The sequence below is a fragment of the Canis lupus genome, chromosome 21 (assembly GCF_048164855.1).
Source record: "Canis lupus baileyi chromosome 21, mCanLup2.hap1, whole genome shotgun sequence".
NCBI lineage: Eukaryota > Metazoa > Chordata > Mammalia > Carnivora > Canidae > Canis > Canis lupus.
Genome location: NC_132858.1, coordinates 41,163,138 through 41,183,286, shown reverse-complemented (window position 1 = coordinate 41,183,286; position 20,149 = coordinate 41,163,138). Strand labels below are relative to the sequence as shown.

Below are 20,149 nucleotides of genomic sequence, written 5' to 3'. Positions count from 1 at the left end.
TTTGGCCTTTTCTAGCTATCATCCATTACTCACCTGCCTTTCCTATAAAACTCAGGTCCCAACACTTCCCATCTAACTCATCTTAAAAAAGGAAAAACTTACTTTTTTACATTTTGAAATGTTTTGTTCTTTTTCCCCACTTTTTTTCCTTCTTTTATCATTAACCTTGGAAACTCTTGAAGCAGTTAAAGTAATCGATGTTGGGGTGTGCTGAAATGCAGTATATAATTCCACAGGAACCTCGTCACCACTCTCAGTTGCACTGGTATCACCATCTTCCAAGGCAAAATAAAAATTACTGTACTTGTAATACTATTTTGAACAAAACAAAAAACAAGACAGCATTCTACACGACAAACTACTGTATTTCTGTTTGAAGAATAAACTTTTCCTCACCTCACGCAAAGATGCATTTATTTTTTTTAAGTAAGATACATTTAAATGTAAACTACAAGTACCATTTCTTATACATTAAACTAGAAAAGATACAAAAATCTTGACAATACACTGAGGTGATGTGACTGTGGGAAACAGGCACTTGCATAAATTACCAGTGGAAATTCAAAATTCCCTATGAATGGAAATTTAGCCATATCTAGCAAAGTTCTACACTTACCTTTTCACCCAGTAATCCTATTTCCAGGTATATATCCAAAGATGAACAAAAATCCAATAAAAAATTATCCATGAGGGTTTCACTGAAGGTACCATTTGTAATAATAACAAACAAAAAATATTGAAAACGATCTAAATGTCCATCAAACAGGAAGAGTTCAATAAACTACAATTATTCAAAACCATTTGTACTGGTACTCCTTTAAGCCAAAGTGAAAGTTGTCTCACAGTTGTACTTCTAAAATCTATTCCTAAAAATGAAATACTATTTCCATATAATGAACTAATGGATCACCATCTTCCGGAAAAGCAAACATATTTTAATACTTCTTTAAACCAATTTGTTATCTTTGTAGAAAAATATAGATGATTTATAATTTTTATTTTCCTCTACTTTCCACATTTTCTGAAATAAGTACATTCTTATTCTATAATCTGTAAAAAAGACTAATTAAAACCTCTACCTGAAATTGTAAATAATGTGTACAATCAACATTCACTGGTAAGGTGTTTATATCCAACTAAAATACGCAGGCCACTCATTCTCTCAATCACACTATTCTTAATTCAGTATAAATCCTTTTCACCTACCTGACATATTTTCCCTTTTCCGGCGTTGTAGTAGCACTGCCCTCTCTTTATCCAAACTCCTACAGTAAAATATTAACATGATTATTTATTAAATTTTCATATATTTAGATATAAAACTGATCAGCTTTAAATGTAATAAACTTTACCATTTCTCTAATGTTCTTTTTTTTTTTTAAAGATTTTATTTATTTATTCATGAGAGACACAGAGAAAAAGGCAGAGATACAGGTAGAAGGATAAGCAGGCTCCATGCAGGGAGCCCGATGTGGGACTCAATCCCAGGACTCCAGGATCACACCCTGAGCAGAAGGCAGACACTGAATCACAGAGCCACCCAGGTGTCCCAATTTCTCTAATGTTCTTATCGAAAAACAAACAGTATAAAACATATGTACTCTCCATTGCCTCAGATCTTATCTAGCACAATTAACAGTAGATGCCAGTTAAGTGACTCTATGTAAGATTTCCTTCACTGAGCCACCTGGGCTGCCTGACTTTTTTTTTTTTTTTCAAATTAAATATTTAAAGCAAAAAGTCTTGAAAAAAGAATGCTAACAATGTTAACTAAAACCAAAATAACTTTTTCTTTATTTTTTTTTAGATTTTCAAACTTCAGATTTTTATTTTAAAGCAGTTTTTAATATTTTATAATATAGATATATTTTATTCTTATTTTAAACCAGTAAAGGTATTTTACAGCCTAAGATTTCATTTTAGATCACTGAAATGTCAGATCTCTTTTATTAGCTTCTTTTGAAGTAGAGGGCACTTTTCAAATTGGGTCCAAATCCACGGTTTTGTTAGGTCATTACTTATGTCAACATTTATATAAATAGCATTTATGTTATACCCCAAACATCTTAAATACATAAACTTGAAACATTTAGAAGCTTATAGATGCATTCATATATTCTTCAAAATCTATTTATTGATACTAATATGATAATCACTATCTAGATGTATTTTATTTACATATATAGAAACACAAATTAAGGCATGTAACTAAACAACTCAATACCAAAGTATTTTATAGATCTTTATTTTTTTTAATTTATTTTTTTTAATTTTTATTTATTTATGATAGTCACAGAGAGAGAGAGAGAGAGAGGCAGAGACATAGGCAGAGGGAGAAGCAGGCTCCATGCACCGGGAGCCCTATGTGGGATTCGATCCCGGGTCTCCAGGATCGCGCCCTGGGCCAAAGGCAGGTGCCAAACGGCTGCGCCACCCAGGGATCCCTTTATAGATCTTTATAACTGATGTGAAATGTACTTGAGCCAGAAATTATAACCATAGTATCAAATCTCAGAATCAATGAAATATAAATAAACTACCATACAAATATTTCTTAGAGGGATTTATTTTGGGGAATTTGCTATTAACATAAAACCAAAATAAATTTCTTAAAATTAATGTACACCACTGATTTAGAATCTATTTGTATTAAATTTACAGTTAACCTAAAATTATTTCCACTTTTGAAATAATCAATATATACCCTTTAACAAATAAGTAAAATATTTCAAACAGAGGGGACAGATTAAATAGGGAATAAGGATGAGGAGCATACTTGTGATGAGCACTGGGTGATGATGTATGGAAGTGTTAAATCACTATATTATACATCTGAAAGCAGTATAACACTGTATCTTAAGTGGAATTTAAATAAAAACTTTTTTTTAAAAGATTGTATTTATTTATTCATGAGAGACACAGAAAGAGAGAGGCAGAGACACAGGCAGAGGGAGAAGGAGGCTCCCTTATGGGGAGCTTGATGTGGGACTTGATCCCAGAACTCCAGGATCACACCCTGAGCTGAAGGCAGACTCTCAACCCCTGAGCCACCCAGGCGTCCTAAATAAAAACTTTTTTAAAAAGTAAAATATTTGGGCAGCCCAGGTGGCTCAGCGGTTTAGCGCCACCTTTGGTCCAGGATGTGATCCTGGGGACCCAGGATTGAGTCCCACATCGGGCTCCCTGCATGGGGCCTGCTTCTCCCTCTGCCTGTGTCTCTGCCTCGCTCTCTGTGTCTCTCCTGAATAAATAAATAAAATCTTAAAAAAAAAAAAAAGTAAAATATTTCATGAACTGTCCACTTGTGAACTACATCATCCATAGTAATTGTTTTATTTTTCCTGTCAACATTTTCACTATCAAAACTTATCAGTCTAGAGGTCAAATAAGATTAGCTATTATTCTTAGATGAGAGAATAGAGCTCTAGATTTCTAGATTGAAAGGTCTACAATTCAGTAATAGGCATGCCTTAATGTCTACTAGGATATATAAATATCCTAGCATTACTGATAACCATCCTATTTATCACAAAATAATAAGGAGGTATCACTCAACAAACTACCTTCCCTAACGATCAGTTTTAAAACAGCTCTTACTGAATTCATTAACAGACATTTACACCATCAAAAACTATCTAGGCAAGAGACGCCTAGTGGCTCAGCGGTTTAGTGCCTGCCTTTGGCCCAGGGTGTGATCCTGGAGTCCCGGGATCGAGACACATCAGGCTCCCTGTTATGAGCCTTCTTCTCCCTCTGCCTCTCTCTCTCTCTCTCATGAATAAATAAATAAAATAAAATTTAAAAATTCTTAAAAAAAAATATCTGGGCAAAAGGTTAGTTAACTGTTATAAGGTGAAACAAGATCACATAGTAAAACCTCACTCATAATAAAGAAATGAAAAGTATAATACTGAGATTATAATTTTGCAATAAACTGGCAAAATTACAAGTCTATCATACACTCTTATAAGCCTTGGGAAAATAGGCATGCTTATCCACTATTGGTAAGAATTCAAAAGTGTACAGCTCCTATTTCAGGGGAATCTGGCAATACCTGACAAAATTTTACCTATACATTAATATTTACCCTTTTACTGAACAATCCCACTTCAATCTTCAATTTAAAAAGACTGAAACAACTCAATGTCCATGAAAGGGCACTGGCTGAATAAACTATTACATGAAAAAGATGGAGCATATTGAAGAGATAGAAATGAGTCAGTCTCTATATACTACTTATAAAGTGATCTTCAGCATATATATATATATATACACACACACATACACAAATATATATATTTTTAAGACTTATTTATTTATTCATGAGAGACACACACACAGAGAGGCAGAGACATAGGCAGAAGGAGAAGCAGGCCCTATGCAGGGACTCAATCCCTCAAACTCTGGGATCACACCCTAAGTGCAAGGCAGACGCTCAACTGCTGAGCCACCCAGGTGTCTCTCCAGCATATATTTTTAAGAGAAAAAAGGATATGTGGCAAAAACTGTAATATACTATCACCTAAGTAAGGAAAGGTATACAAATACGTATGTACGTATTTGTTTCTAATAAGGAAATAAACAATGGAAAGAATAATCCCTTTTTAATTTTATTTCAGGGGTGGAAGGATATAATCATTTAAGTATATAATTATGAAAATAAAGTATAAAAAATCCTAAAAATAAAAAATAACTAGTTACTCATATTTCTGGTAGGAATATAAAATGGGCAACTGGTCTGCAAAATAGTTGGACAATTTCTTATAAAACTAAACATGCCATCACCATGAGACTGAGCAATTGCACCCTCAGGCATTTATCCCAGAAGAAATAAACTTACATTCACACCAAAACCTGTACACAAATGTTCATAGCAACTTTTTCTGCAATAGCCAAAAAGTGGAAAAGACCCAAATGTCCTTCAATGAGTGAATGGTTAAACAAATTACGGAATATATATATCACAGAACACAACTCAGCAACTGGAAAGAACGAAATACTGGTATATACAAATTGGCTGGCTCTCCAGAGGGGAAAAAAAAAGCCAATCCCAAAGGTCACATACTGTATGATTCCATTTATATAATAACATTCTTGAAATGATAAAACTATAGCCATGGGCTACAGATTACAGCAATGGAATTGCCAAAGGTAAGGATGGGAGAGTTGCGAGGGGTGAGAGGTGGTGTGGCTGTAAAAAGTAACATTAGGTATCCTTGCAATGGAAATATTTTGTATCTTGACTATATCAATGTCAATATCCTAGTTGTGATATTGTATAAATAGTCTTGGAACATGTTACCACTGGGGGGAACTGAGTAAAGGATATACAGAATCTCTGTATTATTTCCTAACTGTATGTGAACCTATAATTAACTCAAAATGTTTTATTATAAAAAATAATATAACCTCATCAACATAGTATGTATCCAGCTGCTGTTATAATCACACAGTGAAATCCCTTGAAGGGACTTATTTATTTGTCTTAAATATTTTATTTAATTATTCATGAGAGACAGAGAGAGGCAGAGACATAGGCGAAGGGAGAAGCAGACTCCCTCCCCTGCAGGGAACCTGATGTGGGACTCAATCCCAGGACCCAGGAATCATGACCTGAGCCAAGGGCAGATGCTTAACCACTGAGCAATCCAGGTGTCCCCTTTTAAGGGACTTTAATTTTTTTTTTTAAGGGACACAACCATATATTCCTTGTGGAACATATCTTAAGGGTTAAAAAAAAAATTCTAAATTCTTTTACAAAGTAGCATATGGCTGGCTCAAATGGTGGAGCATGCAACTCTTGATCTCAGGGTTGTGAACTTAAGCCCCAAGTTGGGTGCAAAGTTTACTTTTTAAATACATACATACATACATACTGTTTTACATAATCATATTGTTGGTGCTAGTGTTAGTATTGTTACTCTGAGACTTGTTATATTTTCCTATGAAAGGAAGCAGAGTAGTTGGTGATATTCTAATTACATTATTGTCTGTGTTGTTGGCAATTAGTTGATATAAATGGTATATAGAAATGGTTAAATGAGGGACCCCAGGGTGGCTCAGCAGTTGAGCATCTGCCTTGCAACCAGGGTGTGATCCCGGAGTCCATGGGATTGAGTCCCACATTCTTCTCCCTCTGTGTCTCTCATGAAAAAATAAATAAATCTTTTTAAAAAATGGTTAAATGAAAACCTTAGATTTCTAAATTTAAATTGCAATTATCTGTATAAACTCACATGTTTAAAATAAACACATAGAACATATTTCCTAGTTTTGTCTAGAAAGACAAAGACCTAGGAACACTGACCAATCCAGTAGGAAAGAGCATGACTAGCTCTCAGATTCTAGTTCTGAAAACCAATTCTCAATTAAAGGCACAGAAGTATAAATTAAGCTCGAGATACTTTGTTATACCAGGAATCACAAAACCTAGCTAGTACCACTAGGATACTGTCAAAAGGGCTCAAGAGCCAACTTGATGAGGTTTCCACTGACCAAAACTGAGTATCAATAAAGATAATTACTGCAAAAGACTGATATCCAAGATGTTTAAATCCCTGAGTTCATAATACCTAAATTTCTTTTCAGTATTCTGAACACTAGTAAATAAAGGGTAAGAATCAACAAGCATTTATCCTGCCTTTCCTCAATGAAATACAGTTGACCCTTGAACAACATGAAGAGTTAGGGGCACCAACCCCCTATGCAGTCAAAAGCCTACATATAACTTTTAACTCTCCAAAAAACTTAAATTACTAACAGCCTACTATTGACTGTAAGCCTACTGATAACAGTTGATTAACACATATTTAATATATGTAGTATATTCTCTATTCTTACAGTAAAGTGACCCAGAGAAAAGAAAATGTAATTAAGAAAGTCATCAAAATACATTCACAGTACTATATTGAAAAAAAAAATCCACGTTTAAAAAAAAAATCCACATTTAAGTAGACTCGCACAGATCTTAATCATATTGTTCAAGTGTCAACTGTATTTTTTACAAGAACTAAATGGTTGGGATGCCTGGGTGGCTCAGTGGTTGAGCGCCTGCCTTTGGCCCAGAGTGTGATCCTGGGGTCCTGGGATCAAGTCCCACATCGGGCTCCCTGTGTGAAGCCTGCTTCTCTCTCTGCTTTTCTGTCTGTCTATGTGTCTGCCTGTGTGTGTGTGTGTGTGTGTGTGTGTGTGTGTGTCTCTCTCTCTCTCTCATGAATAAATAAATAAAATCTTAAAAAAAAAAGAACAGTTAATATTTTGTTTCTATAGAAATATTCCAGGTAATAAGTTATAAGCAATAAGTTAAACATGGCACTAACTTGCAACCCCTAATAAATTAATGTATCTAAATAAGGACTATCAGTGTGTTCTATCATAGGGACAACCAGATATTAAGTGTCACCCGATAGGGCAGTCTATGAAATATTCTTAACTACCCCCCCAAAAAAATCAAACCTATAATCTGATCACATACTTATTTACAGAAATACAAAGGATATAGAAACCAGTTGTATCATAATAATGCAATTAGCAAACAAATCAAACAATTCAGTTCCTTAAACACACTGCAAAGTAGACCAGAGTTGGTGGCGTAATGGAAGAGTAAGACTCTGTAACTAGAGTTTTAAGAGACCGATGTATCAACCAATCAATATTTTAACAGTGGCTGGGTGATAATACATTTCGTTGCATGTACAATAATGGCTTTGGGGTTGGTTTTTAAAAAATTATTTTACAGATATATAATGAAATACATATAGACACATATATACTGAAATACATAGGGATACATACGAATGAAATAATATATCTGGGATTTCCATTAAAATATGTGAAAGGGAGAAGAAATATATGACAGTATAAATGAAAAAAGATTGTTGAAAATTGTTGACGTAGGGTGGTGGAATGATACTATAGACCTACAAAATTCTTTAACTAAGGAAATGTCCTTCTAGTAACTCTTTAACATAGTACGCTCCAGTGAAAAAATATGCCATCACTTAGAGGATGCACTATTAATTTATGCATTATTAATAAAGTAAAAATACCTTACAAAGTAAACCATAACAGATTATCAATGGAAAGATTCTTCCTGATTTTAGAGCTATCAGAGTCCCCCCAAAAAATAAATAAATAGAAAAATGAAAATTGTATCTTAGAATTGATGAAACACAGCAATCCACTAATTGTTTAATCCAGAATTCACATATAAACCTCTATTCACTGAAGATTACTTCAGCAAATTTACTGGCAATCTTATAAGCATGTACAACTTACCTAGGCTGGCAACGTTCACATAAATATGTATCAGGAATATGCTGCCTGTCAATCCCCATGCAGTCAATATGTTGCCAAACACTTAAAGAAAAAAGCAGAACATATAAAATATTAATAGAATCATCCTAACTTAAGATTTGATATTCTATTTAACTATCACTTAGTAAGCGCCCACTTTGAGTTTAGTATTTAAAAGTGCTGTGACGAATTCATAGAAATATGTTCTTAGGGGAATAAAACTTTGAGATGCAAAGACAAAAGGACAAGTATAGGATATTATATATATATGTGTGTGTGTGTGTGTATATATATATTTCTAAAGCAAGTATCACTTAAAAATGTGAAAGGTATACATTACAAATATTATCAAAAGTCACAAAGTGAGGATGTCCACATTACTTCAAGTTTATAGGAAAAGCACCCTAGAGAATAATGGACTTGAATAAAACCTCATTTGGGAGATTAGAAAGAAAAGACGCCATTACAGCCACATTTTCTCAAGTACATAGATATGAGAAGCAACAGCCAGAATGTAATTAATCTATATAAAGGGGGATTTTCATTCAGATTATACAGGAATATCAGGATGTGTATAGATTTCCTCTACCTGGGAACAGGCAAAACTAGAGGTACTTTGATGGTACACAGTTAATTCAAAGAAGTTAAAAAAATAAAGAAAAACGAACTAAGAGGATTTTCCAACATTTCAAACCTGAGTTAAAGACAGAACTAGAATGTGGCAGAAGAGATAAAGAATCTAAGATACATTCAGTGAGGATAGGGATTAAACCTACCCTTTCCTCAAATTATTTTTATGGAATACATAGATCAGCTTGAGGCAACTTCTCAATTTGTCATTATTGTATTTTGTTGCCAAGACTTTAATTGGCCCAAAAATAGTTCCTAAAAATAGTCTTAATTACTCTTTACATAATAATTAGCCACTTCTAATATACCTCTACTGAATTAACTGCTACAGTATGTTCTTCACTTCTGAACTGAGAATGTTGGGAAAAGAACTGGTAGGAGGTGGAAGGTAATGGAATATAAGATGTGGGGAGAAAAAAGTGAGAAAGAAAAGCAGAGCACCTGACAAGGAGGGTTAGAATAACAAACTAAATTAACTTTGGGGGTCAGTAATAATGTCATGAAGACAACAGAACAAAACTAGTAAATGAATAAATTATCTGAGCTCTAGGTGTCAAACTTGAAACAGGAGTATAGGCACATGGAAATACACAGTGGCAATACAGAACTAGAAGAGAGGATAAAAGATAAAGCCTTGCTAGTCTACTACAGATTAAGCAGTAGAAAAATAAAACAACTAAAAATAGATTGATAACAGAGAGCAGCTGCTGAGAAGCAAGTACCTTGAACAATCCAAAAACTGAAATGGTCCTTCAAGGATCTGTAGATAGGTATAAATCCTAAGGACTATTTCACTATTTTCTAATTAAGCTATTTCTATATTATATCTGGATCATTGTAATGAAATCAAAAGAAAACATGCATTAAAATGAAAACACTGACAAATGGTATATAATTTATTACATTAGACAATATCAACTAAAACTATATTAATGATCAAAGTATGAATTGAGAATTTCTAATTATTTAAAAAATAATGAAGAAAACAAGTTATCATTGAAGTTATTATTTTAATTTTTAAATTACCTCCTGAATAAATTAACTAAGGTGATTGTTCATAGTAATGATATGTGTCACAGTAATTTTTAAATTTGAAAAGTTACAATATATTTTCATTAAAATTAACTCAAAATATCACATTACATAAAAATATCAAATTTTACTCTCCAATTAAGAGTAATTTCCCCCCTTTTTGGCAAAAGCAAATCAACATTTTGAAATATAATGTTTTTATATCAATAACATCCAACTACATGCATGTTTTATATCAATAACATCCAACTCCTAACCACATAATAGATGGGAACAAAATTACAAATAACAAAAAGTAATTTCTATTTGGCTCTAAGATGTATTTTTTTTTAAGATGTATTTTTATCCTCATATTCAAATATGGTATATGTTATACTATTTCAAATCAAATAATGAAGCTATGCCACAAAGATCTGACCCAGGAAATTGTGTAAAGCCACCAAAATTTCTTACCTCCTACACTACACTGCTTAAATCCTCTCTGCTTCCCACTCTGTGCAGGGGATGGACTCAGTAACTTTCAGGCTGAAATCCTACTGTTGTTCCCTCTCCATCCTCCCCAACTCCCTCCCCCCTTAAAAAAAAAATGAAAACAAAACCCCACTTTCTGTCCCAATCACACCTTCTCTAGGGGAGGAGGCCTTTCTTGGTGGTTGAACCAGGGTTGGGGGAGGGGAGACTGTGGTTCTGGTTCAAGGAGACTCCAGAGTGCTGCAAGGTTCAAGTCAAAAGGAGGTGAGAGAGTCAGGTCAAACAAACATCAATCAAAATGTATAATTCCCCCAAACTGGAAAATCACAGTTGACTATACAGCACAAATAATTCCAAAGGAAATTCAGAGGGCTCATTTTTCTATCTTGTCTACCACTACATGTAGTTGTATTATTACTGAATGAGCAAAAAGAGAGATGGGATCCTGTATGAATAAAGTTCAGAACTGATTGCCTATTACTCAGTCAACAATGAAGATTTCTAATAAACTCTAAGAGAGCTTCTTTGCCATAGGGACTTTTTCTAGCAAAACACACTGCGCATTGATAGCAGCAATGCATCAAAAAATGCATTCATCAATTCCTTTAAAAGTGACCCTATCTTCTCCAAGATTAAATATCAAAGGTTAGCAAAATTCAAAAAGGTAAACTAATGGTGTAAAATATTTTACCTGCATTTGTCACAACAGATCATGTATCCATCATCATGTGTAAAACCACATATGCACCTGGTTACATCAGTACCATAACTTCCATCCTCAGATGTGCTGATTGTAGTAGCACTGGAAGTTTCATCAAAATTAGGAGTGGTAAATATGCCTACTTCATTTTTGCTAATAAGAACTGATGGAGGAGGGGAAGCCGGAGGTGTTGGAGGAGGACGAGCACCATAATTATGGTCCTGGATAATTGAACACAAATACAGCACAATATAATTTCAACAATATGAACACAAATAAAATTTGATCCTTAATTTACGTTCTCAAGAAATATGAAATTGGTCCATTTCTTCCTTAATACCTTTAAAATAATGACATGGTAAAGCTCGATATTAAACCATACTAGGAAGTGAAAATGTCTACCTAAAACCTCAGTCACCTACACAGTGACTTCTCTCAAACTCTTGCCCTCATCTCTCCAATCAAAAGACATCCTTACAAGTCATATGGTCAGGGATGCCTGGGTGGCTCAGCAGTTGAGCATCTGCCTTCAGCTCAGGGAATGATCCCGGGATGCGGGATCAAGTCCCACATCGGGCTCCTTATAGGGAGCCTGCTTCTCTCTCTCTCTCTTTCTGTCTCTGCCTCTCTCTCTGTCTCTCAGGAATAAATGAATAAAATCTTTAAAACACACAAAAAAACTCCTATGGTCAAAGAGCTCCACCTTCAAGATAGAAGCAGGTACCAGAGGTTTAAAAAAAAAAAAGAAAAGAAAAACACTTCAGGAATGTGGAAACTAAAAAAAAACAAAACAAAACAAAACAAAATGACTAATAAAACCATAAAACTACCAAAAAAAAACAAAAAACAAAAACAAAAATGACTAATAAAGACATATTATCACTATAAAGTATGTAACAGAAGATTTTTTAAAATTTGTTTTTTTAGGCAGCCCCAGTGGCTTAGTGCTGCCTTCAGCCCAGGGCATGATCCTGGAGACCCGGGATTGAGTCCCACGTCAGGTTCCCTGCGTGGAGCCTGCTTCTCCCTCTGCCTATCTCTCTCTCTCTCTCTCTCATGAATAAGTAAATAAAATATTAAAAATAATAATAATAATTGTACCTGGACAGTATCACAAATGTGTCCAGTTCTCCAACTTTCAATCTAACCTCTGCCTCTTATTAGCTATGAAACACTGAATAAGTTAATTTAGATAAGCTTTCATTTTTTCAGCTATGAAACATTTTTCAGCTATGAAATTTTATAATTTTTAAAATTTTATAAAATTTTATAAAATTATACCCATTCATGAGGTTGGTTTTGAAGATTATGAAACATTTTTCATGAGGTTGGTTTTGAAGGTTATGAAACATTTTTCAGCTATGAAATTTTATAATTTTTAAAATTTTATAAAATTTTATAAAATTATACCCATTCATGAGGTTGGTTTTGAAGATTAAATGAGATAATACATGTAAAAATGTTTAGAACAAGTATGACACAGAAGTGCTCAATAAATGGTAATTATGTAATTTACTATATAAATTACAATGTAAAATACAGAATACAATTCCATGAATTTTTTATAGAGAATATAAAGAACTCTAACACTAAACTATTAACAGTATAATAATAATTTTAAAACTTCTAGAGAATGCCTCTTCTAGAATTTTAATCCCGTGAATAAATATAGAGCAATAAAAAATTAAACTGCAAATTTAATACCTAATTGTTTAGATAATATAAGACAGTATTGTCTTTTAAATATTCAGTTTTATGCACAATACCTCAAACATCTACTTTCAACTTCTAGATAGAAAAAATACCGCTCCAGAAAAATATTTGACACTTACCGCATAGGGCAAACCGATGTAACTGTGTGAATGATGTGAGCTGCTGGTATATAACTGGTGGGGATAACTGTTGGATTTCTCAACTACCACAGGGCTAGCTTCTACGGATTCTGGTCTGGAGGGGAAAAAAATTGCATCAAAGAAAATTCCATTCATTTTTGTTCTGCTCATCAATTTAAAATTAAGCATTTACTTTATTGTCTATACAAATATCTTTTTGTACTAGGCAGACACCCTGTGGACAAGATATATCCTATCTAGATTCTGGGTCATAACAAAACTTTTAAGTAAAATCAATGTCTCTCCTGCAAGTTCAAATACAATTGAAGAAAGAACATTATTTAATATACTCAGTGGCACTGGGGGCATTATGCACAGGGGAGGACAAAAGTGGCAGAAACAATTTAAACAGGATGAAGAACATACTGAATCTACATGGGCCCCAGTGTCAATGTGAATGAAGTATACATTTTAATGTTCAAAACTGTAGGTATGTGTTAGTGTGCCAAGAAGTAATAAAGCCATAGAAAATATCATTTAAAGTTAAGAAATAAGAAACTTCATAATGAACCAAGGTTTGCTTATGAAAAAATACAAGCAGCAGCCCATAGTAAGATGAGCAATTAATGAAATGGTTAAGTAGTGATGACGTGACCATCAATTGATACAACTGGGACTAACACACTCACCCTCTGTGACTGCCACATAAGCTCTCTGGCCTAGCATTTTCTATATACCACTCTCCCAATTTCCTTACTCATATCAATCCTCCTGAACCTTGTCCTGGTAATTCCTATTGATCAATGTGGTAGTGAACCTACTTCAGAGAACAATTCACAATGAAATTGCTTTCTGCCTTGCACACACAAAACATGATTTGTTTCTGTGCCCTTATTCTTGCCATAGCCACCAACTGAGATTTTATGATACTCCTTATCCTACCTCTCATTCAAAATTTGCCCTTAGAATTTAGTACTATTTGTACTCTTCATGGTTTAAGACTTCTTAATGCAGTTACATTCTAGTTGTCCCACTTCTATAGTTAACTGCTTCTTCATATACTGCTCCTGTCTCACTCCCCTATACAAAGTCTCATTTTAGCTCTAAGTGACTGCTGTCATGAGATCTAATATTCCACAACCAGGAAAGAACGGAGGCACAAACTGAGGTTGTTACATGGTTCTGGAGGAAATTACAGAAAGCCTACAAAATGTTTTGAATACTTTAAAAATCAATACTCACCTAATGCCTATGCTGCTATTTTATTTTTTTATGCTGTTATTTTAAAAATTATTTGTTCACTCCTTCTTTTAAAAAAGAAATATTTTTAAAATTTAAAATCAATACATTCTCATTGCTCAAAACTTAAATACCTAAGAAAGTGAAAGACCATGTCTTCATCCAAAACTCACACTCATGTTAAGATACAATGTAATTCCCTCTAAATTCTATCCATAAATATACATAAGAGCTGTTTATTTTTAAAAATGACAGTATACTATATTTGCCTTTTCAATTTGTTCCATCTTTCAGTGTCAATACTTATCTACCTTATTTTTGGTAATAATTGCTGACTTCATTATGTAAATGTACATAGTTTACTTAATAATCTCCCTACTGGTGGGGGCATCTGGGTGGCTCAGTCAGTTAAGTGTCAGACTCTTGATTTCAGCTCAGGTCATGATTTTAGCATTGTGTGATCCAGCCTGGCATCAGGCTCTACACTTAGCACGGAGTCTGCCTTAATGGCTCTCGTTCTCACTCTGCCCTTTCCCCAGCTTGCACACACACTCTTTCTCTAAATAAATAAATAAATAAAATTATAAAAAAAAGGAAAGAAAGCAATTTCCCTATTGGTGGATATTTCTTTATATTTTTCACTGTTAAAGGTATCATTGCATTTATAGACCCTTCAACAGATCTTCTTTAAATACACGAGAATATTTCTACAATATGGATCCCTGAGGAAATGCTCAACAGAAGGGCAAATGCATATAAAATAGATATTAGTAAGTTGCCTTTGCTGATTTACAGTATCGATTGCTTTAAAAATTATTCAAAAATTATATAGAAGGAAGAAGTCAGGGCACATGGGTGACTCAGACAGCTAAGCATCTGACTCTTGATTTCAGCTCTAGTCATGATCTCAGGGTCGTGGGATCAAAGCTCCAAGTTGGCAGTCTACTTGAGGAGTGATTTTTCTCTCTCTGCCTTTCCCACAACTTGTGCTTGACTATGTGCACACATGTGCAAGCGTGCTCTCTCTCAAATAAATAAATCTTAGAAAAATTATGTAGAAGGAAGAAGTAGAATTTTGGCAATTCCTAGGGCAGCCCCGGTGGCGCAGCGGTTTAGCGCCACCTGCAGCCCAGGGTATGATCCTGGAGACCCAGGATAGAGTCCCACATCGGGCTCCCTGCATGGAGTCTGCTTCTCCCTCTGTCTATGTCTCTGCCTCTCTCTCTCTCTGTGCCTCTATGAATGAATAAATAAAATCTTTAAAAAAAAAAAAAGGAATTTTGGCAATTCCTGATCTATAATACTATTTTTAAGGCAACATGAGATATTTTGGTCAAAATACTAAGACTTACACTTATTTTTTTTTTTAAAGATTTTATTTATTTATTCATGAGAGAGAAAGAGAGAGAGAGGCAGAGACACAGGCAGAGGGAGAAGCAGGCTCCATGCAGGGAGCCCGACATGGGACTCGATCCCGGGACTCCAGGATCAGACCCTGGGCCGAAGGCGGCGCTAAACCGCTGAGCCACCAGGGTTGCCCAGACTTACACTTAAAGATTTAGATCAAACTCTGAATATACTACTAAAGAGTATGGCAAAAACTTTATTTTGAAGTAGTTAATGGTTAAGCATTAAAAAACTTTCCAAAAACAAACCCTTTCAGCACAAAAGCAGTTAAATTAAAGCATGTAAATCAGTCACACATAACTTCATGATTCAAATTGAAGCTGCACCACTGACACTTTGGTAATGAAAGAAAGTAGAAATTCTTTATCAAGATCCTCATCTCTAATGCTGCTGCTTATACTAAAAGTAATTTTTAAAAGGTAACACTTTTTTAAAGTGTTACTTTAATGTCAACCATAAATTTGGTTGACATATTTTAAGGATTTTTCCCGAATGATAAAACAGTATTTAAAGAAAAGTAACACAACAACATGTATCTTTAGAAATAATCTAGGTAAACCTACCCTATTTATATATGGATAATATCTTGGCAGGAACTCATAACAAAAATCACTATACTGAGGTCATAGGAGTTTCCCTCAAAATCTTCTGGCCCATTTAATAAATTTCTAATGTCAGGGCTAAAGGGATAATATACAATAACAAATTCCTGTGTAAACAGCTGCTACAGTACCATGTTTAGCCAATACATACAGACATAAATAATATACCTACACACACACATAAATACCAATATACAGGCATAACATTTATAACAGAAACTATATTAGCATATTTCTATAAATAACTGCATATCAAAACATAAGTCGTAGTGCTTTGTTCACCCTACAGACAGATGAGATTTCACTTACATAATTTTGATGTCACTTTTCAAATAGCAGGATAGTTATTTGTACTCATTTATATATGGCTTTGTATGTGTTCTTAAATCACTGAAACAATGATCACTGTCAAAAAGATAATCTCTGTTCAAGGGAAACTTCCCAAAAGATAACCACTCTCTAGTCTGACAATTCAAAGTGTTAAAAAACAGCACATAATTAAAGTATTTGTAATATATGAGCAATAAGGGCGGGTGCCTGGGTGGCTCAGTCGGTTTGGTGTCCAACTCTTGGTTTTGGCTCAGGTCATGATTTTAGGGTCATGACATAAAGCCTCCATGTTTGACTCTGTGCTCAGTAGGGAGTCTGCTTCTTTCCCTCTCACCCTGCCCCTCCCACTGTCGACACCCTCTCTAAAATAAATTAATGAGTCTTTAAAGAAAAAAACAGATACATACATACATACATATATGCAGTAAGGTATGGCCAAATGGTCAAAACAGCATTTGTAGATGAACTCTCTTTTTCCAAACCTCTGAATTCTGTTTCCCACAAACTGAGGACATGAAATGCATAGAGCTTTCTAATATGTAACTTGGCTCTAAAATGAAACTTAAAAATATGCTCTCTTAAAAAAGAATTATGTTCTCTTGTTGACTAAGCCAAAACTCAAATACTAACTGCTTCTTTTGGAAGTTCCCTAATAGCTAATAAATGCAGAAGGAACGATCAAAGTAGAAAAATCATGAATTTTCAACCCTCTAGAGATGATGGATTTAAGCAACAGATAGCCAATGGATGCTAAAACCTTGAAAGGTTGAAAGCTAATGGCCACATAAGGCTAACAACACCTGAATCTTTCTTTTTTTTTTTTTTTTTTGCATGAGAGACACGGGAGAGGGGGGGCATAAAGAGAAGCAGGCTCCCTGCGGGGAACCTGATGTGGGACTCAATCCCAGGACCCCAGGATCACAACTTGAGCCGAAGACAGATGCTCAACCACTGATCCACCCAGGCGCCCCTGAATCTGTTCATTCTTTTTATCATCATTGAAAGTTACACAACCAAGTTTTATGTACCTCTCTAATACTATACAACAGAAATTACAAAGTCCCACATACAAAATATTATGCTGAAAAGAAAAAGGGAGGAAAATGAGAGAGGGAATAAAAGAATCTGAAGCTAATCACATCTCTACATCTAAATACCAGTTTACAGAAATATGGGGATAAGTAGATTTATCCATGACAGTAAAAGGAAGCAACAGGCCAAATCCAGAATGTTAAAACTTCTAGAGACCAAAAGACTCAGTTTTTCAACAGTGTATGGTATGAGGGAAAACAAATGTAAAAGGTTGCTGCAGATAAAAAGAGATTCAAAGATATTTCAATCAAACACAAGTGTGGATCTTGTCTGGATGTCAATAGAACACACCAGTTACAAAGAGTTTTCAGACAAGTAAGGGAAATCTGAAGATGAACTGGGTATATTAAGAAAGTTAATTTTGTCATATGAAATAACAGTATTGTGGTTTTAAAAAATCCTTATCTTTAAGTGATGTACAGTGAAGAAAACATAGGTAAAATGATGTGGGGATTTGCTTTAAATATTAAATAAAACTGTAAGATAAACAAGACTGGCAAATCTTTGTATTTATCTTATGTTTCATATCTTTTATTCAATAGGTACCTGTAAAAATGGTATACTATTTCCTTTCCACCCAACTCAGGAAAATATCCTAGGCATTTCTTTTTTTTTTTTTTTTAAATTTTTATTTATTTATGATATTCACACAGAGAGAGAGAGAGGCAGAGACATAGGCAGAGGGAGAAGCAGGCTCCATGCACTGGGAGCCTGACGTGGGATTCGATCCCGGGTCTCCAGGATCGCGCCCTGGGCCAAAGGCAGGCGCCAAACCGCTGCACCACCCAGGGATCCCTATCTTTTATTCAATAGGTACCTGTAAAAATGGTATACTATTTCCTTTCCACCCAACTCAGGAAAATATCCTAGGCATTTCTATTTCTAAGCCTCAACCCTTACTTCTTGATTTCAACACATTTCTCATAACTTTACTTCATATACTCAAGGAGTACTTTCCTAAATGCTTCAACTCATCAAAATGTTTATAAATCCTATGGATTCCTATAGCACTTATTTATTATATTGTTAATTTATTACTTTTCATGTAGTATTTTTGTATGCTATCAGTCTTATCCCATATATTTATTTTTTTCTTCCAAACTCCATAAAAATTAACAAGTCTTCTCTCTTAAAAAAACAAAACCAAACCATGGGGATGGCTGGCTGACTCAGTCAGAACTTTTGGCTCTTGATCTCACAGGGTTGTAAGTTCAAGCCCCATGTGGGATGTAGAGATTACTTTAATTAATTAAAACTTTTAGAAATGCATGAAATTAGGACATAAGTGTCTATGGATGGCCATTCAATGGGTACAGCTGAGTAGTCACCTTTCTAAATTTGAACTTATTATCTGTAATGTGGGGATAAATATACCCCTTTCACCTTCTCCCCAGCAATATGGATGATACTCAAATGAAAGAATATGAAAATGCATTTTTCTGAAAATGCATTTTCTCAACTATAATGCATTATACAGATGTATACTACTTATTTTTTCAGAAATGTCTCTAAAGTGTAACTAAGTATTCAGTCTAAAATTGCTTTTCAATTATTTTAAGAGCAGAGGAAGAAACAAACATCCTGCAGAGCACAGAACCTGATACAGGGCTTTATCCCAGGACCCTGAGATCATGACCCCAGCCAAAGTCAGACACTTAAATGACTGAGACACCCAGGCACCTCTGCACATTTAAGATTTTAGATAATCATGGGTTTTTTTTTAAAGATTTATTTTTAAGTAATCTCTACATCCCACTGAGGGGCTCAAACTCACAACTCTGAGATCAAGAGTTGCATGCTCCACTGACTGAGCCAGCCAGGTGCCCCTTAAATGTTTAAATTATTTCTGTTCTTTTTTTTTTTTTTCAAGATTTTATTTATTTATTTGACAGAGAGAGAGAGAGAGAGAGAGAGAGAGAGAATGAATGTGTACAAGCATAGGGAGAAGCAGGCTTCCCGCTGAGCAGGAAGCTGGATGCAGCACTTGATCCCAGGACCCCAAGATCATGACCTGAGCAGAAGGCAGATGCTTAACCAACTGAGCCATCAGGTACCCCTAAATCACTTCTGTTTTAAGTAGGCTCCACTCCCAGTGTGAACCCAACACAGGGCTTGAACAGATCAAAACCTAAGCTGAGATCAAGAGTCAGACACTTACCTGAGTCACCCAAGTGCCTCTATACTGTTTTTAAAGTAACAACTTTAAGGTTTCTGGTTGGAAAGTTTTTGGTTTTTTTTAAAGATTTTATTTATTTATTCATGAGAGAGAGACACAGAGAGAGGCAGAGACACAGGCAGAGGAAGAAGTAGGTTCCCTGAAGGGAGCTTGATGCTCAACTCAATCCCAGGGCCCCAGGATCACAACCTGAGCCAAAGGCAGGTGCTCAACCACTGAGCCACCTATTAACTTATTAACTTTCAAGAAAAAAATTTAAAAAAGAAAAAAGAAAAAAAAATTTTAAGTTAATCTCTACACCCAAAGTAGGGCTCAAACTCATGACCCTGAGTAATGATGAGTC

At 34.7% G+C, this 20,149-nt stretch overlaps 1 protein-coding gene across 5 annotated transcripts in view; it reads right to left on the bottom strand.

The window, feature by feature from the left end:
• Positions 1–20,149, bottom strand: part of KMT2E (lysine methyltransferase 2E (inactive)) — a 92,784-nt gene that overhangs the window by 29,614 nt on the left and 43,021 nt on the right. For 4 of the 5 annotated variants that reach the window (XM_072791495.1, XM_072791494.1, XM_072791492.1 and 1 more), the window contains 5 exons: positions 12,961–13,075; positions 11,120–11,349; positions 8,278–8,358; positions 1,207–1,265; positions 103–275 (listed from right to left, as the gene is read on the bottom strand). In XM_072791495.1, the coding sequence (XP_072647596.1) occupies positions 103–275; positions 1,207–1,265; positions 8,278–8,358; positions 11,120–11,349; positions 12,961–13,075 (658 nt within the window). Of the gene's footprint in view, positions 1–102; positions 276–1,206; positions 1,266–8,277; positions 8,359–10,579; positions 10,669–11,119; positions 11,350–12,960; positions 13,076–20,149 lie in introns of those variants that run through there. The other variant, XM_072791496.1, reaches the window with a different exon arrangement.